General features: G+C 39.2%; 3 protein-coding genes across 4 annotated transcripts in view; 2 read left to right on the forward strand and 1 right to left on the reverse strand.

The window, feature by feature from the left end:
* LOC306856327 (NLR family CARD domain-containing protein 3-like) overlaps positions 1-7,189 on the forward strand; it is a gene marked incomplete at its 3' end in the record, with an annotated part of 34,684 nt that extends 27,495 nt beyond the window's left edge. Inside the window, exons 6-8 of one of the 2 annotated variants that reach the window (XR_013783005.1) lie at positions 4,080-4,253; positions 4,335-4,381; positions 6,421-7,189. The remainder of the gene's footprint in view (positions 1-4,079; positions 4,254-4,334; positions 4,382-6,420) is intronic. The other variant, XR_013783006.1, reaches the window with a different exon arrangement.
* The window catches only part of LOC306856321 (uncharacterized protein), a 1,000,538-nt gene that overhangs the window by 62,852 nt on the left and 909,854 nt on the right, over positions 1-27,832 (forward strand). The window lies entirely within an intron of this gene.
* Positions 11,817-26,423, reverse strand: LOC306849906 (uncharacterized protein; the record flags this gene model as incomplete). Its single annotated transcript, XM_079385286.1, has 4 exons — positions 26,368-26,423; positions 23,995-24,149; positions 15,169-16,876; positions 11,817-11,859 (listed from the first exon to the last, which is right to left on the reverse strand). The coding sequence occupies exons 2-4, from the start codon at positions 24,077-24,079 to the stop codon at positions 11,817-11,819; spliced, it is 1,836 nt and encodes a 611-aa protein (XP_079241412.1). The 5' UTR covers positions 24,080-24,149; positions 26,368-26,423.

Here is a 27,832-nt window from a genome sequence, read left to right on the forward strand (position 1 = left end):
GTGAATCCGATATTACAAAACCGATATCTGATTATGATAAAATGCTTAAATATCGGTAAATCAATATATCGGTTGATCTCTAGTGTCTGTGTGTGTGTGTGTCTGTAGATGATCTGATTGTGTGTGTCTGTAGATGATCTGATTGTGTGTGTATGTAGATGATCTGATTGTGTGTGTCTGTAGATGATCTGACTATGTGTGTCTGTAGTTGATCTGTGTTGTGATGTGTCTGTAGATGATCTAACTGTGTGTGTCTGTAGATGATCTGACTCTGTGTGTATCTGTAGATGATCTGATTGTGTGTGTTTGTAGATGATCTGATTGTGTGTTTGCAGATGATCTGACTGTGTGTGTCTGTAGTTGATCTGTGTTGTGATGTGTCTGTAGATGATCTAACTGTGTGTGTCTGTAGATGATCTAACTGTGTGTGTCTGTAGATGATCTAACTGTGTGTGTCTGTAGATGATCTAACTGTGTGTGTCTGTGGATGATCTGACTATGTGTCTGTAGATGATCTATGTGTGCCAGTAGAGATGATCTGTCTGTGTGTGTCTGTGGATGATCTAACTGTGTGTGTCTGTATATGATCTGACTATGTGTGTTTGCAGATGATCTGACTGTGTGTGTCTGTAGTTGATCTGTGTTGTGATGTGTCTGTGGATGATCTAACTGTGTGTGTCTGTATATGATCTGACTATGTGTGTTTGCAGATGATCTGACTGTGTGTGTCTGTAGTTGATCTGTGTTGTGATGTGTCTGTAGATGATCTAACTGTGTGTGTCTGTAGATGATCTAACTGTGTGTGTCTGTGGATGATCTGACTATGTGTGTCTGTAGATGATCTATGTGTGCCAGTAGAGATTATCTGTCTGTGTGTGTCTGTATATGATCTGTCTGTGTGTGTCTGTGGATGATCTAACTGTGTGTGTCTGTAGATGATCTGTGTTGTGATGTGTCTGTAGATGATCTAACTGTGTGTGTCTGTAGATGATCTAACTGTGTGTGTCTGTGGATGATCTGACTATGTGTGTCTGTAGATGATCTATGTGTGCCAGTAGAGATGATCTGTCTGTGTGTGTCTGTAGATGATCTATGTGTGCCAGTAGAGATTATCTGTCTGTGTGTGTCTGTATATGATCTGTCTGTGTGTGTCTGTGGATGATCTAACTGTGTGTGTCTGTAGATTATCTGTGTTGTGATGTGTCTGTAGATGATCTAACTGTGTGTGTCTGTGGATGATCTAACTGTGTGTGTCTGTGGATGATCTGTGTTGTGATGTGTCTGTAGATGATCTAACTGTGTGTGTCTGTGGATGATCTAACTGTGTGTGTCTGTGGATGATCTGTGTTGTGATGTGTCTGTATATGATCTGTCTGTGTGTGTCTGTGGATGATCTAACTGTGTGTGTCTGTGGATGATCTGTGTTGTGATGTGTCTGTATATGATCTGTCTGTGTGTGTCTGTGGATGATCTAACTGTGTGTGTCTGTAGATTATCTGTGTTGTGATGTGTCTGTAGATGATCTAACTGTGTGTGTCTGTGGATGATCTAACTGTGTGTGTCTGTAGTTGATCTGTGTTGTGATGTGTCTGTAGATGATCTAACTGTGTGTGTCTGTAGATGATCTAACTGTGTGTGTCTGTGGATGATCTGACTATGTGTCTGTAGATGATCTATGTGTGCCAGTAGAGATTATCTGTCTGTGTGTGTCTGTATATGATCTGTCTGTGTGTGTCTGTGGATGATCTAACTGTGTGTGTCTGTAGATGATCTGTGTTGTGATGTGTCTGTAGATGATCTAACTGTGTGTGTCTGTAGATGATCTAACTGTGTGTGTCTGTAGATGATCTAACTGTGTGTGTCTGTAGATGATCTAACTGTGTGTGTCTGTGGATGATCTGACTATGTGTCTGTAGATGATCTATGTGTGCCAGTAGAGATGATCTGTCTGTGTGTGTCTGTGGATGATCTAACTGTGTGTGTCTGTATATGATCTGACTATGTGTGTTTGCAGATGATCTGACTGTGTGTGTCTGTAGTTGATCTGTGTTGTGATGTGTCTGTGGATGATCTAACTGTGTGTGTCTGTATATGATCTGACTATGTGTGTTTGCAGATGATCTGACTGTGTGTGTCTGTAGTTGATCTGTGTTGTGATGTGTCTGTAGATGATCTAACTGTGTGTGTCTGTAGATGATCTAACTGTGTGTGTCTGTGGATGATCTGACTATGTGTCTGTAGATGATCTATGTGTGCCAGTAGAGATGATCTGTCTGTGTGTGTCTGTAGATGATCTGACTCTGTGTCACACAAATAAAAATAGACCCTTTACAGTTACGGAGTATTAGTCTTACCTTTATGAGCAACAATTACAGTGTATTTAATTTGTTTCCACTGATGTCCTGAAGCACGCTTCAGCTTCCACTCTCCGCACAAACAATTGGATATGCACCTAATAGTGCACATTTATCTAGGTTAGATATTTAAACTAACATTTTGATGTTCTTTAAGTATTTTATATTTATAGATTTTATTTTCAGCAAGTCATGATTACATTGTATGACATTGTCTCATTTGATGCTCATAAGTTTCTTCATATTGCGTTAGTATACATAACAGCAAATTAGTAAAAGAATAAAAATTGCACTACAAAAGATCTCCACGATTAGCCTGCTTTTGCACTTCCTGTTTTCCCTGCTTGAGAATTTCTGTCCAATGAATGGATGACCATGACACACATGTGGTTTTGTTTACAATTTCTGGTTCACTTGCAAAAACGGCAGAGTGAAAGCGAACCACTCCAAACAAAACAAAAAAACATTCTATATGGTCCAGACCAAAGGAAGTGAACTATCGGACTTTCCTGGTGTGAATACACCCTTAGTTAACACGTCTGATTCAGGTAACCAGGGGCCGGATTCACGAAAATCTTCTTAAGAAATGTTAAGAAATTTCTTAGGATAAGTTATACGAAGTTCGTAAGAATGTTCTTAAGTGCAATTCTTGAAAAATTCTTAAGTTCTCAAATATATTCTTAAGAACATCTTAATTTTTTTTCTTAAGAAGAAAATGACAGCCTTTATCTGAGTGAAGACATGACACACTGATAAACTCACACTTTATTGTATTTTTGCGCTTCCTACAGATTACCCTAATAATCATAGTAAGCACGCGTGTTCTTTTTGTCAGTCGACTTTGACTGGGGCTCAGCTTTACGTTTTTAATGCGCCGTGTTTTTGAACAGCCTGTCTCTCGATCTGTTTCATTCATTTTTGTGCTGTGTTTTTACGCTCTCATCCGAGTGAACGCTTCCGGTATGTGTGTCCGCGCATTCATATGCGTTGCATACTGCCAAAGATTATGTTGTTTTTTAAAGCTAAAATAAAAGCGTCCAATTAAAACTCTCTATCCAACTTGTTTTTGTAGAGTTGCTACTGAGTTTTGAAGTTAGCAAAAAGTAGCGTCACACATAGACTAATCATGACCGGTCATTGTTTACATTATCAGTCATCGCTGTCACTTCAGAAAACTCACGCACATCCCTGTTAATAGTCATACTATGTATAGGCTATATGTAGCTAATGTTGTTGTAATGCTTAAATATAACAATTAATTTGAAATAACTCAACAAATTCATACTTACTGTTTTGGATTTAAGACAGGGGCTGTCCTAAATTTAAGAAGTTATTTACAATGATTTTTAAGAAGATTCTTTTCAAGAATTTGAATTCTTCTTAATTTTTGTCTTAAGAACAATCTTAAGAAAAAAGATAAGAATATTCTTAACTTTTTTCTTAAGTTAAAAAATAAGAAGAAAATGGCAGTTAAGAAGAAATTTCTTCTTAAGAATGTTTTGTGAATCAGACCCCTGCTCGTTAGAGGAGAGCTACGTGCATGAACTTTGTACCGATTGATATGATCCCTACACACGGTTCATTGCTCCCTACTCCCAGCGCAGCGTCACAGACGAAACTAGAGAAGCACGAGGACTGGAATTGGGAAACGCAGATGTAGATGATATGTCTGTAGATGACCTGTCTGTTTTTGTCTGTAGATGATCTGACTGTGTGTGTCTCTAGGTTGTCTGGCTGTATGGTGACAGAGGAAGGCTGTGGTTATTTGTCTTCAGCTCTGAGTTCAAACCCCTCACACCTGAGAGAGCTGGATCTGAGCTACAATCACCCAGGAAAATCAGGAGTCAAGCTGCTCAAACACAAACGGCAGGATCCAAACTATAAACTGCAGATACTCAAGTATGTCAAACACTAATACTGACATACTGAACATGTCTGAATGATGTAGATCTACATTAATGTGTGTTTGTGTGTTTATAGTGTGGATCATGGAGGAGAGATCAGGATGACCGCAGGACTGCGAAAGTGTAGGTCTCCAAACACTCACTCACACTCACTCTCTCACACACACACACACACACACACACACACACACTTTCTCTCTCTCTCTCACATATGCAAACACACAGATTGTTATTTGACTGTATCACTCAGGCATTCATTGTTTCTATCAGGTTAATAATGTCTATAATAAGGTCTTTTTTAACTAGTTAACATTGCTGATCATCACCAGGGGGCTCCTTAGCTCTCAGAAAGATTTAAGAAACAAATCACTACATAATGTAAACATAACCCAGTTAACACATGAGATCACACGATGATCACACAATTCTCATCCGGTGATCCTCACAGTGTGAGTAATATGTGAGCTCATTGTGAATTCAAAATATTGAGCAGGTTGAGAGGAGGCAGTTCAAATGTCAGTCACCAGGGGCATTCTACTTCCTGTTTCTCAACATTATTGCAGTGATATCACAGTGCTCTCACATGGTGATCTCACAGTATGAGTGCACGTCCAGCTAACAGTTTTCTATTATAAGAAGCTTCTCCAAACATACAACTGACTTCCAATCAACTGAAATAAATGAATCACCAGCTTCACTCATTATTAACCAGACTGAATTAATTTCTGTCAGACATATACAAAAGCGCTTATTGAGAATTAACAGAGATTTAGATGGGGATGTTTTATTGTTTCGTTTGACGTTACCAATATGGTGAGTAGTGTTTGCTTTATTTGGGCTCTTGACGCTTTACTTTATAACATTACACTTTTTTGGGTTGCTGTAACTGTTTTTAAAGCACATTTGTTATGGCAAGAAAAACCAAAAAGAGACTGCAACCAAGTGATATTGGTTTGTTATTGATGATTACAACACAATCATCATCTAGATTCAATATGCAGTCTTTGTGAGGTTTTATTACATTTGAAAATGAAGCTGGCTTGCTACCGTTCAGACACTCTTGCTTACGGCTCTGTGCTTTGCTCCCTGCTTATGTACTTTTCTCAGATGTTTCTAAGATTTTAACTTCAGCAGGCCAGCACAGTGCTCAAACAACACAGTTTTGGCAGAAACACTAAAACTAAAAACTTTTCGGGACTGGAATAATACTACAAAAAAGAAGAATCTTTGTCTCCCACTGCCAGCAGTTTACATTCCGGAGAAGGGAAAACACAGCTATCTACGTTAAAACAGATGAGAGAGAAAATGCCTCTTGTGGAATCTACAGGGTGGGCCATTTATATGGATACACCGTAATAACATGGGAATGGTTGGTGATATTAAAGTCCTGTTTGTGGCACATTAGTATATGTGAGGGGGCAAACTCCTCAAGATGGGTGGTGACCATGGTGGCCATTTAGAAGTCGGCCATCTTGGATACAACTTTTGTTTTTTCAATAGGAAGAGGGCCATGTGACACATCAAACTTATTGGTAATGTCACAAGAAAAACAATGGTGTGCTTGGTTTCAACGTAACTTTATTCGTTCATGAGTTATTTACAAGTTTCTGACCACTTATAAAATGTGTTCAATGTGCTGCCCATTGTGTTGGATTGTCAATGCAACCCTCTTCTCCCACTCTTCACACACTGATAGCAACACCGCAGGAGAAATGCCAGCACAGGCATCCAGTATCCGTAGTTTCAGGTGCTGCACATCTCGTATCTTCACACCATAGACAATTGCCTTCAGATGACCCCAAAGATAAAAGTCTAAGGGGGTCAGATCGGGAGACCTTGGGGGCCATTCAACTGGCCCACGACGACCAATCCACTTTCCAGGAAACTGTTAATCTAGGAATGCTCGGACCTGGCACCCATAATGTGGTGGTGCACCATCTTGCTGGAAAAACTCAGGGAACGTGCCAGCTTCAGTGCATAAAGAGGGAAACACATCATCATGTAGCAATTTCAAATATCCAGTGGCCTTGAGGTTTCCATTGATGGTGCACCACCACATTATGGGTCAGTGACGTAATAACCACAAACAACCTGGATTTTATGTTTCTAAATGAAATGAAACTGTTGTGTTGCTCTTGATGTTTCTCTCTTCTTGTGTTCAGATACCTGTGATCTCACCCTGGATCCAAACACAGCATACACTCAACTCATTCTGTCTGATCAGAACAAGAAGATCACACGTGTGTTAAATCATCAGCCGTATCCTGATCATCCAGAGAGATTTGATGAGGTTTCTCAGGTTCTGTGTGCTGAGAGTCTGACTGGACGCTGTTACTGGGAGACTGAATGGAGCGGAGATGCTGATATATCAGTGTCATATAAAGGAATCAACAGGAAAGGAGGGAGTGATGACACTTTGTTTGGATACAATGACAAATGCTGGTGTCTGAACTGCTTTGTTGACGGATTCTCTGTCCGTCACAAAGATAACAGAACTGACACACCTGCTGTCCATTTATCCTCTAAGAGAGTAGGAGTGTATGTGGACGTGTCGGCCGGCTCTCTGTCCTTCTACAGCGTCTCTGACACGCACACACTTACACACATTCAACACCACATTCACTGAACCCCTCTATGCTGGATTTGGGGTTTATAGCTCAGTGTCTCTGTGTGATATTAAACGATAGAGAGTCTCTCTAAATTCTCTTTCGGATGTTCACATGCACACAAACTCATAAAATCTCACATCATTACAATTGTAGTCATTCATTTTTAATTAGTTTTTCATTGTCGTTTAGAAGTTATAAATCTACATCAAACACATTATTATTCTGAATCTTTAATAAACAGAGTAATAAGAATTCTTTAATATTTCTATTGTAAACTGATCATCAAATGTAATAAAAGTCCATTTGTGAGTCATTTAATGCTAAAGTGGTTTCTGAATCTCTGATGTGAACTGATGACAGTATGATGAATGTGATTCTGAGTCAGTTCAGCTGATCTCAGTGAATCCATCTCCTAATCGTCTGCTTTATTTTTCTGTCTGCGTTGATTTAACACTCAATTGACTAAATGAATTCTGTACAAACACTCACAGTATCGCTGCTGAACACAGTTAATCTGACTGTAAGTCCAGTCTTTCAGGAGCTTCAATCTGCTGCTTGATCACTTGAAAATCTTCATCAGCATCTCTTCTTCTGAAATGGTCTTTTATGCTTTATTAGGTCTCCACGAGTACATCTTTGTTATATCTCCTTTAAAACATACATTAATATAGTGTTTTATATAATATCTTATTTTAATGCATGCGAGTTACTCTAAAAGTTTTAGGTTCCAAGCAATAAATACTTCTGAGAGTGTAATACTTCTGTAACAATATTTGTATGTCTACAATTTAATCTTTACAAAGACAAAAAATAAGGTTTTTTCACCATTAGATAAAGGATTGAGGAGGCGGCAAAATAATGGTGGTGAGCCAAAAAGATATGGCAAGTAAAAATAGAAAGAACCAAGGTCGATATATTGTTGATAGGGTGTATAAAATGGAGCATCTAAACAGACAAAGACAGAGAGAAATGGTGAATGTGGCGGCTTCTCTCTCGGCTTTGTTACTCTGTGTAATAAAGTCTTCCTTTGACACCTGAAACTCTGCTGTTTTGAGCCTTTCTGTACATTGATGGCCACAACAACATTCAAGAACGCTTTTTTGAGTTTATCGCGCTTCCAAATGCGACCGCTGATACGATTGCCACTGCATTATTGGAAAGGCTGAGCACCATCCTTCCTGCGGGACAAGAGGGAAAATGAATTGCCCAGGCCTATGATGGTGCCGCAGTGATGAGGGGTGCTACAGGTCGAGTGCAGCGTAAAGTGCAAGACGTCTACAGGAGTGCATACTACGTTCACTGTTATGCGCATCAATTGAACCTCATTATGCAGCAGGCAACATCCCACATCCCAAAGATCGGCCAGTTTTTTTCAGACGTAGGGGGGTTTTCTACATTTTTTTCCAAGTCATTCAAACGAACGGCAGTGCTGGATGAAGTGGTGGCACACAGACTTCCAGGTGCTTCAACAACGCGATGGAACTTCCACAGTCGTGCGTGCGGTTAACACCGTTTACGAGCACAAAGATGAACTGGTTAAGTGCTTCCAAACCATTCGAGACAGAGGAGACTTTGATGCCATATCGAAGAGAGAGGCCGGGGGTTGTATGAGAATGTTGGAAGATGAGGTTTTCTGTTTCATCCTGGCCTTATTCCACAAAATCATGCCACATGTAGACATGCTGTTTAACCATCTGCAGAAGAGGAACATAGACTCTGTCTTCATCGCAGGGATCACCCAGAGGTTCACTCACAGCATACAGGCTAACCTACTTAAATGACTAATAGGTCATTTTCATTGAGATTTAAGTGAAATTACTGAACATAAATATACGAGCTTGATAAAAATGATCATTCTAGAAGAAAATTTCAGATGGCACTTAGAGGCTTTTGCATCTGAACTCTTCATATATATATATATCCATATATATCTCACCATATATGAACCCAGAATGCACTGCAACATGCTTTATAATTGTCACCATTGTTGGAATTCACAGGCTGATTCTTGATGTCTATGTGTCTCTTTTTTTGTATAAGAGAAACTTTTTAGAAATTATTTGAATTACATTGTAAAAGTTAAAAATATTATGCCGTACAAGGCCAGTGCTGCTATAATTAATAAAGTTAACCTAACTCAGAAATTGGACTCTATATGAGTTCAGTGATTCAGGTCAAATGATTGTGAAATAATGATGATGTTTCACACACATGTGCCATTAAAATGCCATTAAAAAGCGTCAGCTAAATGAATAAATGTAATGTAAATGTAAACCCTGCCCTAAACCGAAGAAGAAGAGGAGGAGGCGGAAGAGAAAGAATGCTTAGTCACAGCCAGTTCTGTCTCCTCGTGGAAAGGTAAGGAGGGTTATCGCTCTTCTCTGTGATATCTATTTCATCTCTTTAATTATATTGGCTGTCCATGCGGGTTAAAGGAATATATTGTTGTTAAAATGTTTATTTATGAATGTGTTTGAGTATTTTTGATGGGTGGATTCATATTTGTAATATTATTCAGTGTCCATGTGGCAGAGCATATATTGTTAGATGTTTGATGAAAAAACTAAGATTTGCACAAGCACAACTGTATTCCTGTTCTTTTGTGGTGTTTAGCGTACACCTCATAATGTTAACACAACTGATTGTATTTTTATCTTACTGAAAGCTAGATGGGGACAGAGTTCATTTGTTTCACAGTAAAATAGTGTCTGAGAGTTCCTGCCCTCCTAGTATGATTAGAAGTTACCAAACTTTGAAAATTCAATTTTAATTCAATTCGGTTTATTTATAAAGCACATTTAAACTCAGCCTTGGTTGGCCAGTAGTAGTTTGTGATTTTAACACCGTCCGAATCCAAGCTGTCGGGTCTTTCTCTTCACCACCCCTGTAAAAATTCCCGGCTGAATTACCTACTGTTTTTTGACAAACACCAAGGTCGTGTGGTAATTTAACCTTTTCAGTGGTGAGTTTAAAATGTTCTAGCGGTCCCCCCAGAGTGAGTTTTTTTAAGGCAACCATTGTTTTAGAACGTTTCCCCTTAATGTTTCCATGGCAACGCTTCATTATGGTCATGTGACACATCGCGGCCACAATAACACTGTATGCCAGATGGATCACTTTTATTTCATTTTTCATTTAATATATTCACAAACTTACCATATCATAGACAATCTGATATTCCGATTCACAAATGTGTGTAAATATGTGTGTGTGAGTGTGTTTTGTCATTTAAACACCTTTATATATTATCATATTATATTTACAGCACGTGAATTCATCAACTTCTCCCAAAATACATGTAAGTAAGTGGCCGGTGAACTGGGTGAAGAATAGAGTGAACTTTATAGTTACTTACACTATGTGTATCTGATATGAATAAAACACATCAGCAAATTAAATTATTGGGGGACTAGTTCACCACAGATGTCCGGTCAGAGACATGAAGATGCAGTTTAAACTTCTTTTGATGCTTTTATTTTCTCCACAACTATTCCATGAATGTCCAGTCAATGTTGAGCACGTAAGTGCAGACAGTTCCTTTGCTGTTTCCATGTGTGTGGTCTATAACAAGGATACAACAACAAATTACAGGTTTTGCCCCAGGTTTTATTCTGGGTTAGAGGTCGCAAACCCAAACTGGACCAATCAGCTGTGAGCAAAGTGACATCTGATGCAACGAAGCCCCTCCCCCGTATCTCTCGCTCCAAATTAAAGCAGTTTACACTCAAAGAATTTCCCCAAGAAATTGCCCAACTTTTGCAGCTACTTACTTATTTATAATAATTGTAATTGTTTTTTTTTTAAATATATATATTCATAAATGTATTATATGAAGTGGCAATTAATTTTAATACTTGTATTTAAATTAAATATATATAGATAAGCTTTAATATATCCAACTTTTAAAATGACTAAACTTATGTTTTCCTTTTGAGCTCTGTGTGAAACTATATAGAAATAATAAAATTCAGTTGATTCCTTTGCATAGCCATATCATTTATTTCTGCTTTTAAATAACTTTTGCTGCAGAGGAAGTTTTTATTCCTGCCTTGAAAATGCATTTTAATTTATTAGATTTTTATTAAATGTAAAAAACATTAAATTTCAGTTTATCTTTGATTCAGAGTCATTATGCTTCAGAAGAATAGAGTTGGGTCTTGATTTATTATTTATATTTATGTGGTTGTTTTATTAATGAAAACCCAATTCAATTCAAGCTCAAGAATATAATTTGATCAGACTTGTCTTTTTTCACAGAAACAACATGAAGATGATCCTGTATACCCTGGTGCTCCTCTCACAAAGGGACAGAGTCTGCTCTTACTCATGTCGTATGTACTGCGCCACAATTTGACAGAAGTAGCTCTTCAGGATCTCCTTACTATGTTCAATGGCTTGGTGCCAGCAACTTCATATCTTTTCCATAAAGCATATGGACAATTTGGCCAGTATGTGCCACATTTTTATTGTATCAACTGTGAAAGCTACTGAGACAGCACCACAAAACTGTTCTTCTTGTAAAGCTAAATTTGACGCAGAGAAAAACCTAAGGGCTGGATCTTACTTTCTAGTACTTAGTCTATCAGCCCAAATAACAGACATTTTGGAAAAACCAGAGATTTGTTTGAATAAAAGGGAATCAATTCCAGGCATTGTTTCCGATATTCAGTGTGGGGAAGAATATCAAAAGATCAAGCAAGCGAGTGGACAAATGGGGCCTGATGACATCAATCTTGTGGAATTGTGATGGAATTCCTGTTTTTAAAAGTAGCAATGTTCAGATATGGCCAATCCAGTGTCAAGTTATTGAGCTGTCACTAAGTGATCGTGAAAGGAACATATGCATACCATGCTTATGGGTTGGTAACAGCAAGCCAAATATGATAAAATTTTTAACTGCTTTTGTGTCACAGCTCAAGGAACTACAACTTAGAGCATACAAGCAAGCTTCATTCACTCCTCTGCTCTTCTGATTCAATTGCCCGGCCCCTCCTGAGAAACATCAAACATTGAAACGGAGGACACAACAAATAAAAAGAGGCCACACAAAAAGCCTCAGAGAAATCAGTCAACACTAAACAAAAGCACGGCTTTGGGTCGTTCAGGTTACAACAGTATTAAGAATCAATGAGTAAACTTTTGAACGGGGCCATTTTTATAAATTCAACTATATGTAAACATCTTTCATATGAAATATCTTATTCAGGTCAGTACTAAATAAACAATAACATGCATTTTATATGATTCCTCTTATTTTGGTCAAATAATTAACATTTTGCAGATTCTAACTAAAAAATGTTAAATTCATTTTTCATCTATGCTACAGAATTTGCATTCACTATTTTCCCCATGCTGTCTGTTCATCTTTATTGGTGCTGTGGAAAACAGGTTTTGTGTTTGTGTGTGTTTTCACCACTGATGGGAATAAATGTACTGGCAGACAGCGAGTGAGCAGAAGATCAGGACGGTGGTGCAGAGTGATGGCCATCAACCCCGCATGTCAACAGCTTCATTCAGTCCAAAATGATGTTTAAATGGAGGACTTCACAGAGAGGGTCAGTGGCCTGTTTGCCACCACCCACATGCCCTGCATTTAGGGGTGATGGTTATGAGAAACGTATTGTTTTTTACTCATTTTAAGATAGTTTTAAAATAAATCAAGTTCTCTCTTAGGAGCCCTCAAGATGCATGTGTTTGTTTCATACTCTTGCAGACTTAAAATGCTTTCATGGCTGTAAATCGTTGATGCATTGTAGCAATTAATAAAAATACTTTTGTAAATATGTCTGGATTGACTTTTGATTGGTAATATTATTCTGAATTATAGTAGTATCATAATTTTGTTATAACTATATGTATATACTCTTCCTACTACACAATAATAATTGCACAATAGAAAATTACAGTAGAAACAAAATGACAAAGTACTGAAAAAATACAGTACGATACTGTTTTGTAGTTATACAGTACATTGTTCTACATACTGTAAAGTTGCATTACAGTAAATTGCTGTAAAACAAAATACAGTAACTTGCTGGCAATCGTGCTGCCAGTAACTTACTGTAAAAATACAGGAACATTTTTAACAGTGCATCATCACTTAATTAACCACTTCCTAATTAACTCTAACACTGCTTTGCTGTTACTTTTAACACAGTGTTGACAACAATAGCAAGTATTGTGAGAGATAGGAAATTAATAAAATAATAAGGGTGAGTTGCACCAATAAGGATTAATCTTAAATCTAGATTAAATCAAGCCTTATCTAATAATTTTGTTGCATCAAAATGTAAACCTTGTTTAAAAATAAGCAGGTTTACATTTAAACTATCATTTTGAAGGCTGACATTTCACAAGTTTATTTCCTTTATCGGCTAAATCAACGAATGTCAGAGACAGAGTTTAGGATAAGGAATATTGCCATTGTTTGATTACATGGTGAAGCCCCCATGGTGGAGAAAATGAATCGTAGCTGGAGATGATAATCGCAGGTTAGAACTCTAATCCCTGATGTGTGTTTAAAATTAAGTGGTGCAACACAACTCGATTTAAAATAAAACCCAGATCAAAAAACATTGTTTCATTTAATCCTTGTTGGTGCAACCCACCCTTACTGATATACATTTTAAAACAGAGAAAGACAAATGAATCAGAATCAGAAAGACCTTTATTTACACACACAAGCAATTTATCTTAGTGTTAGAGGAGTTTCCAGTACAGAAAGTACAAACATAGTACAGACATGCATCAAAGTAAGGTAATAAAACACTAATGTTAGAGAAAATAGAAATAGTAATAAATATACAGAAAAAGGACAAATGTCCATTGACAGAACTGTGAATTTACAGAAGAAGGTTTGATGAGTTATTTACAGATGTGCAATACTGATGTGTGTTATGTGTTGTTCAGGTGGGATATGAAAACTGTTATGAATGATAAACTGAATAATGATAATAAAATGAGTAGAACAATAAAACAATTAATTTAAAAAAAACACTCATATGAAATAATCAACAATCTGTTCATTATTTGTTCGAATAATCATTGATTAATCAGTTATCATTTAAAGCAGAAAGGGTATGGCGCAAATCACGAAATCCTTCTGACCTTAATTTATATCGATCACTCCTCTCTGACTTCTCTGCTAATGTCTCCTCTGCTAAAAGGACATACTATCATGACAAAATTAACAATTCGCCTAACTCTCGCATGCTCTTTAAAACATTTTCCTCCCTCCTTTGTCCCCCTCCTTCATCATCTCTAACAGCTGACGACTTTGCCACGTTCTTCATTAATACAATTACAAACCTCACTGCACAATTTTCCACACCACAATCTATCAAGCATATCTTACCAGCAAACATACACTCGTTCACATCCTTCTCTCCACTCTCTGAGGCAGAGGTCTCTAAACTCATCCTTTCCAGTCATCCTACTACCTGTCCGCTTGATCCTATTCCATCTCATCTCCTTCAAGCCATTTCTCCTGCAGTTGTACCTGCACTCACTCACATCGTTAACACATCCCTTAACACTGGAATTTTTCCCTCAGCATTTAAACAGGCTCGTATAACTCCACTTCTTAAAAAACCCACTCTTAACCCAACTCTTTTAGGGAACTATAGACCGGTTTCCCTTCTTCCTTTCATTGCAAAAACACTTGAACGAGTTGTGTTCAACCAAGCCTCTGTCTTTCTCACACAGAACAACCTCCTGGACAGCAACCAATCTGGCTTCAGAAGTGGAGATTCGACCGAAACTGCCTTGCTTTCTGTTGTTGAAGCCCTAAGACTTGCAAAAGCGGCTTCCAAATCTTCATTACTTATCTTGCTGGATCTGTCTGCTGCTTTTGATACGGTCAACCATCAGATCCTCTTGTCAACCCTATTGAGAAAGGGCATCTCAGGAACCGCACTCCAGTGGTTTGAGTCTTACCTCTCTGATAGGTCCTTCAAAGTATCTTGGAGAGGTGAGGTATCCAAATCACCTCAACATCTAGCTACTGGGGTGCCTCAGGGCTCAGTTCTTGGACCACTTCTCTTTTCTGTCTACATGGCATCACTAGGTTCTGTCATTCAGAATCATGGCTTTTCATATCACTGCTATGCTGATGACACTCAACTCTACCTCTCATTCCATCCTGATGATCCAACAATAACCATTCATGTGGGAAGAGTTTCACTAATTTTTCTACTCTAACTACTACTCTGTAATTACTCTAATTTCAGACATGCATTTTCTTTATGACTGGTTAGAGTACAAAAATTAGTGAAACTCGTCCCACATGAATGGCAGTGATACGGCTTCTCTCCAGTGTGGATCCTCTCATGTATTCTCAGATAATCGGAGCGTTTGAAGCTCTTGTCACAGTGTGAACACTTGTACGGTGTTTCTCTCATGTGAATTTTCCTGTGCAATTTCAGTGCACTATCTATAAAAAAAGCCTTCCCACACTCCGAGCAAACATGATCCTTCACACCGCTGTGTCTTTTCTGGTGTTGTTTTAAACTACCCATCAGACGAAAACTATTTCCACATAAAGAGCACACATAAGGCTTCTCCTTTGTATGAACGTTTAGGTGCCTCTTCAGGAACTTTGCCCTAAAAAACTTTTTATCGCATTGATCACAGCTATATATTGTTTCTCTAGAATGAGTAAGCAGATGATCTTTCAAAACGCACAATTTTCTGAAACTCATCCCACATTGATCACATGTGTGTGGCCTTTCTCCAGTGTGGACTTTCATGTGTTCTTTAAGGCTTTCTTTTTGTGTATAACTCTTCCCACATTGAGCACACGTGTGCGGTTTCTCTCCGGTGTGGATTGTCATGTGTTCGTTGAGTCTTGCTTTACGTATGAAACTCTTCCCGCACTGATCACACGTGTATGGCTTCTCTCCAGCGTGGATTTTCATGTGTTTGCTAAGGTATCTTTTTTGTGTGAAACTCTTCCCACATTGATCACATGTTTGTGGCTTTTCTCCAGTGTGGATTTTCTTGTGTTTGCTAAGGTTTCTTTTATATGAGAAACTCTCCCCACATTGATCACATGTGTGTGGCTTTTCCCCCGTGTGGATTTTCATGTGATCTTTAAGGCCTATTTTTCGTGCGAATCTCTTCCCGCATTGATCACATGTGTGTGGCTTTTCTCCAGTGTGGATTTTCATGTGATCTTTAAGGCCTATTTTTCGTGCGAATCTCTTCCCGCATTGATCACATGTGTGTGGCTTTTCTCCAGTGTGGATTTTCATGTGATCTTTAAGGCCTATTCTTCGTGCGAATCTCTTCCTGCATTGATCACATTTGTGTGGCTTTTCTCCAGTGTGGACTATCATGTGTTTGTCCAGGTTTCCTTTATATGAGAATCTCTTCCCGCACTGATCACACGTGTATGGCTTCTCTCCAGTGTGGATTTTCATGTGTTTGCAAAGGTATTTTTTTCGTGTGAAACTCTTCCCGCACTGATCACATGTGTGTGGCTTTTCTCCAGTGTGGATTTTCATGTGATCTTTAAGGCTTATTTTTTGTGCGAATCTCTTCCCGCATTGATCACATTTGTGTGGCTTTTCTCCAGTGTGGACTTTCATGTGTTTGCTAAGGATACTTTTATATGAGAATCTCTTCCAGCACTGATCACATGTGTGTGGCTTTTCTCCAGTGTGGACCCTCAAGTGTTTGTCCAGGTTTCCTTTATATGAGAAACTCTTCCCACATTGATCACATGTGTGTGGCTTCGCTGCAGTGTGAATTTTCACGTGTTCGGTACGGTTTCTTTTTATTGTGAAAATCTTCTCGCATTCATCACATGCATATGGCTTCCCGCCACGATGAAATGTTATGTCAAGGTCAAGATTCTGCTCGCATGAGAAACTCTTTCCACAGTGAGAGCAAGTGGAACATATATTGTCGTTTTTCAATGAGGAGCTCCAGGATATCTCTTCAGTTTTGACCTGATGTTTCTCCGCCGCTTCATCGAGTTCTTCAATCGCCTTGTTCTCTTCTATCAGACCTAAAATGAAAGTCAAAAGTTTCAAAAGTTAGATTTTTAGCAAATCACTAAATCATTACTAAAATAAATTAAAAATCAAAGAGAGAAATGTGAAAGGAAAACGACTTGTGAATCCTGACATAACAGTAGATTTATGAGCATTCTGATGCGTTCATTTGAATTATTAAAATATTATTTTTAAACATTACAGTTAGCATAAATTAAGCATTTTTGTAATGAGAACAACTAATAATATATATTTCATTGACTCCATTTTAAGTCAGGTATATAAAATGTTTAATATTTTAGTAATATAAATATAAAATGGTTCAGATTGTCAAGTTGCACACAGCGGGGAGGAGCAAGGAGACGTAGAATACCTTAAATAAACAGTATTTAATGAACAAACCATAGGGAAAACGAACATAGAACAACGCCGGAGACCTGGTAGACATACAACACCAAACACAGGACACTGGAAAACACTGGGTTTAAATAACGAGGAACAAAACGAGGATAATCAAACACAGGTGGAAACTAATGAACTATAATGAGGACAGGAACCAGAATCAGAAAGAGCTTTATTGCCAAGTGTGTTTGCACACACAAGAAATTTGTCTTGGTGTTAGGAGCGTCCAGTACAGAAAGTGCAAACATAGTGCAGATAACATAATTAAGGTAATATGAAACGCTAATAATGAAGACGTGGGGAAGACGTGGCCTAATGGTTAGAGAGTCGGACTCGTAATCCAAAGGTTGTGGGTTTGAGTCTCGGGCCGGCAGGGATTGTAGGTGGGGGGAGTGAATGTCCAGCGCTCTCTCCACCCTCAATACCACGACTGAGGTGCCCTTGAGCAAGACACCGAACCCCCAACTGCTCCCCGGACGCTGCAGCATAAATGCTGCCCACTGCTCCGGGTGTGTGTTCACGGTGTGTGTGTGTGCATTTGTTCACTACTCACTGCTGTGTGTGTGCACTTGGATGGGTTAAACGCAGAGCACCAATTTCGAGTATGGGTCACCATACTTGACAATACATCACGACTTTACTTTTAATAGACAATAATTATGAATAACAATAGTAAGAAAAGAAAACTATACAGAAAAATAAAAATGTCCATAGACAGAACTGTTAATGTGCATGCGTCCTATGTACAGATGAAGGTTTGATGAGTTATTTACAGGTGTGCAGTACTGGGGTGTGTTATGTGTTGTTCAGGTGGGATATTGGGGTATGGGGAAAGAAACTGTTCTTGTGTCTGGCTGTTTTGGTGCTCAGTGATCTATAGCGCAGGCCAGAGGGCAACAGTTCAAAGACTGGGTGCGAGGGATCCAGAGTGACCCCTTTTCTCTTAGCCCTTTTATTCACTCTGGAGGTGTAAAGTTCTTGGAGGCTAAGCAGAGGGGCACCAATTATCCTCTCAGCAGTCCTGACTATCAGCTGTAACCTTCTGATGTCTGTTTTGGTAGCTGAACCAAACCAAACAGTTATGGATGAACACAGGACAGATTTGATGATGGCAGAGTAGAACTGTTTCAGCAGCTCCTGTGGCAGGTTGAACTTCCTTAGCTGGCGGAGGAAATACAGCCTCTGCTGGGCCTTTTTCACAATAGAGTCAATGTGATTGTCCCAACAGGAAGATAACCAAATATGGGCATAGAAGGGAAAAAAAAAAATACAGGAACACAGGTCTGACATTACAGCTCTGGAGGCCCCTAGGGACAGGCTTAAACGGGACGGACGGCCTCCAGGGCGGTATTCGTTCCGGGACCCATGGCATATCAGGCAGTTCAGGGTGCCATGGCGGAGCAGGGAGTCCAGGGAGCCACAGCTGGGCAGCTTCTGTGGCCTTTGCCTCGCCACTCGGCCCGGCCACTAGAGCAGGGACCCTATAGATTCGATTCCTATCACTAGCATGCAAAATATACCGATACTGGCACAAAACCAAAAATAAATTAGAATAAAAAACCCATGACGCAATGGTTTAATGTGAATTTAGAACCACTAACTTGAATATTAACCCGTGGCAACAGTGTAAAAGTAGCCCGGAGTCAGACCCATCTCTCCTGCATCGGCATCTGCACCTCACATGCGTTTGCTCGCGGGCGCGAATCAAGAATCACAAACAGCTGTATTCGAGTCTTCAAGGCATTTTAGGACACAATGTCGTCAAGCAAGTAACTTTGACGAATGTTACATTATTCCGTGTAGTTGTCCGCTAGTAAAAACATTTTCATCAGTCATTATCCATGTATGCCTTGTTTTGCGTTTACTACAGTGGAGACTGAGTGGAGATGGGGCTAATTTGCATATTCATAGATTAGTGTATAGTAAATGAGGCAAGGGTGTAGAGTTACATTCAAGCTATTTTAAGGCATGAGAACATTTTCACAAGAAAAAACTATTTAAATGTCATTTTGATGATCATAAGGGATTAAGTTTTAAGGCACAAGTTTTAAGGGATAAAACATTTGACTACACGGGGACTAAAGATAAAAAATATATTTTTGATGAAATCGGAGAGCTATCTGACCCTCCATAGACGGCAACGCAACTGAAATGTTCCCAGAGGGGCATTGCACAAAAGCAAGATAAAGGATTAAGCTGGGATTTTCCAGTTATCCTGGTTGAATTTAGCCCTGACTCAGTTACATGAAAGCAGGCTAAATTATGTTACTTTGGAGATTTATTCTTTGCATCTAGTCTGCTCCAGAGCAGGCTAACTGTCAGGCTAAGCTGAGCTCCTGAGCTCCTCTAACTCTGACCAATAGGAACGCATCGATATTACCGCTGACTCAATCACATACAATCAGTTGACTTTATTATTAGTCCAAAAATAAAAGCATACAGAAAATACACCTTAAATAATCAAATAAATAAAAAATAGGCTACAACCATCTGTATTTAATGTATTGTGCCCAAAATGTAGGCTAATGACCTTTTTAAGATATATGAAAACATTTTATCATAGTTAGTACTCGTGCATTCAGTTGACCTGCAGCTTCTAGCCATGCAGCCTTTCTCTGATTTTATGACAGCTGAACCTTTTATGGCTATTAGAACATCAAAAAAGAATGGAATAAAGAAAAGCACAAGTTGTTGGAAAGTATGTATAAGGTGTCATTAATAAGTACTGTGTTAAAGCTTATAATACTGTGGCACCAATTGAATCAACATAAACAACATTTCTGAGTATGGCAACATATCATAAAGTACCTTAAAATAATATATTGAATTGTAGTTTATGAAACCGCTTTAGTCCCGATCACCATTATGAAGCTGCAGGCCCGGAGGCCCAACTGCACGCTCAGACCAGCACTCCCAGAACTATCGTTTTTTCAGACAGTGCCTCCTGCTGTTTGGAAGATTACATAACCTGAATTCAATTGCTGATTGCAACTTACACTATTTTTCTACTATAAAATATTACGCTATGACTGAATGCATTATTATATAAAATATTACACATACTAGGTTATGATTTAATGCATTAAGTCTGGTTTATTTTTATTAATTTTATTTGTAAATAGACATTGTTCAGTTACTTAAATATTTTCATAGTCATTTATTATTTCCCTAATTATTAAGGATTTATCACATTCTTTAATATTGAGTTATGGGGTGAACATTAATTCTATATTTACATACAATAAATTATAGTGCTCGGAGTCATTTTCTCACACCAAAATGTATTTTTGTATTTTTCACAAGGTCCTACAAATCATCGAACTGTAAAAAATGCAGAGAAAATAATTGGGTTAATAATGTGCATATTACATTTTAAATAACATCAGAATCAGAATGAGCTTTATTGGCCAAGTATGTTTACACATACGAGGAATTTTTTAGTGACAGAAGCTCCACAGTACAACAGAAAGACAGAGGGGTCCAGAGTGATTTTACCAGCCCTTTTGCTCACTCTGGATAAGTACAGTTCTTGGAGAGTGGGGAGGGTTGTACCAATGATTCGCTCAGCAGTCCGGACTACCCTCCGTAGTCTTCTGAGGTCAGATTTGGTAGCTGAGCTGAACCAGACAGTTATTGAGGTGCAGAGGATGGATTCAATGATGGCAGAGTAGAACTGTTTCAGCAGCTCCTGTGGCAGGTTGAACTTCCTCAGCTGGTGAAGAAAGTACAACTTCTGCTGGGCCTTCCTGACAATGGAGTCAATGTGAATATCCCACTTCAGGTCCTGAGAGATGGTGGTGCCCAGGAATCTGAACGACTCCACTGCAGTCACAGTGCTGTTCATGATGGTGAGTGGGGGGAGAGCAGGGGGGGTTTCTCCTGAGGGTTTTCTCCACGATCATCTCCACAGTTTTGAGTGTGTTCAGCTCCAGGTTGTTAAGACTGCACCAGACAGCCAGCTCCTTAACCTCCTGTCTGTAAGCAGACTCGTCACCGTCCTGGATGAGGCCGATCAGTGTGGTGTCGTCTGCAAACTTCAGGAGCTTGACAGAGGGGTCTTTAGATGTGCAGTCGTTGGTGTAGAGGGAGAAGAGCAGTGGGGAGAGTACGCAGCCCTGAGGAGCTCCAGTGCTGATGGTTCGAGTGCTGGATGTGAATTTACCAAGCTTTTCTAACTGCTGTCTGTCTGTCAGGAAGCTGTTGATCCACTGACAGACGGAGGTGGGGACGGAGAGCTGGGTTAGTTTATTCTGAAGGGTTTCCATGATGATGGTGTTAAAAGCAGAGCTGAAGTCCACAAACAGGATCCTCACATAAGTCCCTGGTCTGTCCAGATGCTGCAGGATGAAGTGTAGTCCCATGTTGACTGTATCATCCACAGTTTGCTCTGTAGGAAAACTGCAGGGGGTCCAGTTGAGGCCTTCTTTCAAATGATTTCATGGCCACAGAAGTTAAGAGCCACAGGTCTGTAGTCATTAAGTCCAGTAATTTTGTGTTTCTTTGGGACGGGGATGATGGTGGAGCGTTTGAAACATGAGGGGACTTCACACAGCTCCAGTGATCTGTTGAAGATCTGTGTGAAGATGGGGGCCAGCTGCTCAGCACAGGTTAAAATAAAAATAAACAACATCAAATAAAATGTTGGGGAAATTTTTCATTTCTCGAGCAATTCTTCTGTCAAATTCCTCAACTTCACTAAAAGAAAAGATAAATGCTGTTGTCAGAAATGTTGTGTAACACAAAAATTCACAAATTTTGTACAAACAAAAATTGAAAACACACCTTGAGTAATAAATGGGGCCCTGGAAGACCACCTCTTCAGCCTCTTGCCAAGACAAGCCCTGCAGCTCTCAAAGGCCATGAATGATGGTCTGTGCAAATAAACCATCTGGGAAAAACTACAAGTCGCACGCAAATTATTTAGCCAACCCAACAGAGATCATATTGTCAATTCTACGCAGATTACTTGATATTTTGACGAAAATAAACTCAAAGCCGCATTTTATTCCAAAGATCTTATTTGTAATTATTACAGAACTTATTTCTAATCGTTACACTCTTATTGTGTTACTGTTATTGTCTGTGGTAGCACTTGAGATTTGTAAAGTACAATAAAAAGAACGTGCAATATGTTTCTTACACATACTACTACTACTAATAGTATATGTAGTAATAATATTAGTATGAAATAATAGTAGTTGACACAGTAATACGTACAGTAGACCTACATAGTACTAAAATGTTACAAATAATAATTTTATTTTATATTATACACTTTATTTTAACACTTTTACTTTAACGTTTTTTATTTTGTTAGAAAACATATTAAGTATCCCAGAATGGTACAATAACACAGAAAATAAGAGCAAGCTGTAAATATTATAAAATAATGCTATCTTTCGATTTTGATCAAATCAAACACTGACTAAGCTAGCAATAATAGGTTACGCACCACGTGTTTGAAAATAACTGTAAAATAAAAAAACAAAATTCACGGCTTATTTTGTCGAACTATCTAAACTATCATTAAATACTAAAATAGGCTATTCGTTTGTTGGTGTAATAAGATGTCACATTGATTTATGCCATAAAACCTGGTAATTTTCAGGAATCGTGTCCCATGTTGCTACTTGCTAACAGTTTTATAATGTTGGAAGTTATTATGGTACACACAGCTACAAAACAAATGTTCATCCAAACAGCAGGAGGCACTGTCTGAAAAAAACGATAGTTCTGGGAGTGCTGGTCTGAGCGTGCAGTTGGGCCTCCGGGCCTGCAGCTTCACCCTACTCGTCCCGATTGATTTGTTTGGTCATTTTAAGTCAGGTTTTGAACTTTGATCCCCGCTTTTCTTAGCGTCTTTTATGAAACAGGTCCAGAAACGTAGTAAAACATTGGTAAAACAGTCCATGTGACATCAGTGGTTCAACTTCAGTTTTGCGACGCTTCAAGAATTTTTTTTTTTCCGCAAAGAAAACAAAAATAATTTTTTTCCCCGAATTACATTTCAGAGAGTACCACACGCACGCTTTCCCAGATTACATGCGCGCGCGTTCCCCCCGAACGTTGAGTACGTCAAATACCATTTTAAGTACTCTCCAAAATGGCGGAAGACGTAACTTGGAGAATGGTTGAGTAAATTATGAATTATGTTTTGTTTGCATACAAACAAAGTATTCTCGTTGCGTTGCAATACTGAAGTTGAGCTACTGATGTCACATGGACTGTTTTACCGATGCATTTACTACGTGTTTGGACCTGGGAACATTACAGTGGCGTTGCTGTCTATGGAGGCTCAGATAGCTCTCTGATTTCAACAAAAATATCTTAACTTGTGTTCCGAAGATGAACAAAGGTCTTACAGGTTTGGAATGACATGAGGGTGAGCCTTGTCTTGTCTACAGAGCTCGTGAGAGCTGCATTTAAGGAAAGCATGTTTCCATCAAAGACAGGACACTGCGTTCCTTTGTGCCTTCATCGAGTTGTTCATTTACGCATTAAAGACATCCACCTGAGATTAGGTGAGTGTAAGTGTTGCATTCATTGGATAAATCTGCTTATACACATTATTAACAAAACTGTCAAGTATTTGACTGAATTTAGTCCTCCAGCAACACTTTAATTTACATCTGTCTTTACAACATTCTGCAAAAACATCATTCATTTCTGTAGTGCTGGACATTTAATGAGGATCAAATGAGTGCGTTCAGCTTTGAGAATGAAAACCAACCTGTTTGTTCCTCAGTCTCTTCTTGTTTGATTGTGAATGTTTCTTGGATCTTTATGTCTTCACTCTCCTCTTTAATAAACTCCATCTTTATAATCGTGAGTCACATATATCTCAGTCGCTTCAGCAGGAGTTTTTCTGTGTGTTTCAACACTTTCCTGTTCAACATTATGAGAAAAAACAACAATGCAGATTAAATACTGAGTGCATCTCAGTCAGCACACTAGTTCAGTGGTCAGCGCACTAGTTCAGTGGTCAGCTCACTAGTTCAGTGGTCAGCTCGCTAGTTCAGTGGTCAGCGCACTAGTTCAGTGGTCAGTTCACTAGTTCAGTGGTCAGTTCACTAGTTCAGTGGTCAGCTCACTAGTTCAGTGGTCAGCGCACTAGTTCAGTGGTCAGTTCACTAGTTCAGTGGTCAGCGCACTAGTTCAGTGGTCAGCTCACTAGTTCAGTGGTCAGCGCGCTAGTTCAGTGGTCAGCTCACTAGTTCAGTGGTCAGCGCACTAGTTCAGTGGTCAGCTCACTAGTTCAGTGGTCAGCTCGCTAGTTCAGTGGTCAGCGCACTAGTTCAGTGGTCAGTTCACTAGTTCAGTGGTCAGTTCACTAGTTCAGTGGTCAGCGCACTAGTTCAGTGGTCAGCGCACTAGTTCAGTGGTCAGTTCACTAGTTCAGTGGTCAGCACACTAGTTCAGTGGTCAGCTCACTAGTTCAGTGGTCAGCGCACTAGTTCAGTGGTCAGTTCACTAGTTCAGTGGTCAGCGCACTAGTTCAGTGGTCAGTTCACTAGTTCAGTGGTTAGTTCAGTGGTCAGCGCACTAGTTCAGTGTTCAGCGCACTAGTTCAGTGGTCAGCGCACTAGTTCAGTGGTCAGTTCACTAGTTCAGTGGTCAGTTCACTAGTTCAGTGGTCAGTGCACTAGTTCAGTGGTCAGTTCACTAGTTCAGTGGTCAGCGCACTAGTTCAGCGGTCAGCTCACTAGTTCAGTGGTCAGCACACTAGTTCAGTGGTCAGCTCGCTAGTTCAGTGGTCAGCACACTAGTTCAGTGGTCAGCTCGCTAGTTCAGTGGTCAGCGCGCTAGTTCAGTGGTCAGTTCACTAGTTCAGTGGTTAGTTCAGTGGTCAGCTCACTAGTTCAGTGGTCAGCGCACTAGTTCAGTGGTCAGTGCACTAGTTCAGTGGTCAGTACACTAGTTCAGTGGTCAGTTCACTAGTTCAGTGGTCAGCGCGCTAGTTCAGTGGTCAGCGTGCTAGTTCAGCGGTCAGTTCACTAGTTCAGTGGTCAGCTCACTAGTTCAGTGTTCAGCGCACTAGTTCAGTGGTCAGCGCACTAGTTCAGTGGTCAGCTCACTAGTTCAGTGGTCAGCTCACTAGTTCAGTGGTCAGCTCACTAGTTCAGTGTTCAGCGCACTAGTTCAGTGGTCAGCTCACTAGTTCAGTGTTCAGCGCACTAGTTCAGTGGTCAGCGCACTAGTTCAGTGGTCAGCTCACTAGTTCAGTGGTCAGCTCACTAGTTCAGTGGTCAGCTCACTAGTTCAGTGGTCAGTTCACTAGTTCAGTGGTTAGTTCAGTGGTCAGTTCACTAGTTCAGTGGTCAGTTCAGTGGTCAGCGCACTAGTTCAGTGGTCAGCACACTAGTTCAGTGGTCAGTGCACTAGTTCAGTGGTCAGTACACTAGTTCAGTGGTCAGTTCACTAGTTCAGTGGTCAGCGCACTAGTTCAGCGGTCAGCTCACTAGTTCAGTGGTCAGTTCACTAGTTCAGTGGTCAGCTCACTAGTTCAGTGGTCAGCACACTAGTTCAGTGGTCAGTTCACTAGTTCAGTGGTCAGCTCACTAGTTCAGTGGTCAGCGCACTAGTTCAGCGGTCAGCTCACTATTTCAGTGGTGAGACTGAGTGAGTCAAAGTGAGAGTTAATCACATTAAATCACTTGATTAATAAACACACAGTAGCACTACAATTGAATAAAAACACATTATACAGACATTTTGTATTTAGTTATGTCTTATATTTGGTATTCATTTCCTTTTTAATTATATTATCACACTTTGATATAAAAGCCGGTTTGTAAAAGTTATCATCACACTTTCGTTGTTTTGGGCAGCTGTGTCTCGACAGCGCGCGGTGATTCAAGAGAGTCGATTCACTGAATCATTTTAGTGAATCAGTTGAGTTTGTGAAAAGCTGTTTCTCTCTCACTAACGTTACTTGCGTTTATTCACACTAAACAGATTCACGATACAGGATTAGATTAAATAATATCCTAACAGAATAAAGCATTGCAGTGTTGCCCTCAATAATTCTTTCTGCACTGCTTGTGAATTGATTGAACGGTGTATATGGATTAACACATTAACAAAACGCTTTAAAAACACAAACCTTTCTGCAGCTCTGATGCTGGAGCGCGACGCAGGCTTATGACGTCACATCACCATACCAAAATAAAAGTCCTGTTCGCGCGCTGATAAATTATGATACATAATAAAAGGGCTGAATTATTATTATATATAATAAAAGAGCTGAATTATTATGATATATAATAAGAGCTGAATTATGATATATAATAAGAGCTGAATTATTATGATATATAATAAGATCTGAATTATTATGATATATAATAAAAGAGCTGAATTATTATGATATATAATAAAAGAGCTGAATTAATTCAAGTTTTCAATTCAAGTTTATTTGTATAGCGCTTTTTACGATACAAATCGTTGCAAAGCAGCTCTACAGGAAATTAAGTTTCCACAATATATTTATATATTGCAGAACCTTAATATGTTTAACTTATGGCAAAATGTGGTAAATCTGTATGTTGTCTGAGCGTTGGCATCCTCTGAGGTCCTCTGAGGGGTTGGCATCATCTTTTCTCAGGTGTTCGGTCATCTCAGATCATTTAAGGGTTGGATCCAGACTGAAGCTTCTGTCATTCCTAGTTACCACGGGATGTTAATCAACAGAGAAACAAATAGAGACATAATTAGCGTAGCTGCTGTTCCATCTCAGCAAAAATGATTTGTTCAACCCAAGCTAAAGAATAATAATAATGTACATTTGATCAGATATAACTGCAGTACAAGATTATAAGATGCATTATGTGAATGCTTGACTAAAGAGATGTGTCTTTAATCTAGATTTAAACAGAGAGAGTGTGTCTGAACCCCGAACGTTATCAGGAAGGCTATTCCAGAGTTTGGGAGCCAAATGTGAAAAAGCTCTACCTCCTTTAGTGGACTTTGCTATCCTAGGTACTACCAAAAGTCCAGAGTTTTGTGACCTTAAGGAGCGGGTTGGATTGTAGCGTGGTAGAAGACAAGTTAGATACGCAGGTGCTAAACCATTTAGGGCCTTATAGGCAAGTAATAATAATTTGTAAATGATACTGAACTGAATAGGTAGCCAGTGCAGAGACTGTAAAATTGGGGTAATATGATCATATTTTCTTGATCTGGTAAGAACTCTAGCCGCTGCATTTTGGACTATCTGTAGCTTGTTTATTGAAGATGCAGGACAACCAGCTAGCAGTGCATTACAATAGTCCAGTCTAGAGGTCATGAATGCACGAACTAGCTTTTCTGCATCAGAAACAGGTCGCATGCTTCGAAGCTTGGCAATGTTTCTAAGATGGAAGAATGCTGTTTTTGTAACATGGGAGATATGATTTTCAAAGGACAAGTTGCTGTCTAATATAACACCCAGATTTTTGACTTTAGAGGACGTAACAGTGCATCCGTCTAGTTGCAAATTATAATCCACGAGATTCTGTGTGCTGTTTTTTGGTCCAATAAGTAATATCTCTGTCTTATCTGAATTTAATAGGAGGAAATTATTGGTCATCCAA

Source organism: Barbus barbus (genome assembly GCF_936440315.1).
Source record: "Barbus barbus genome assembly, chromosome: 3".
NCBI lineage: Eukaryota > Metazoa > Chordata > Actinopteri > Cypriniformes > Cyprinidae > Barbus > Barbus barbus.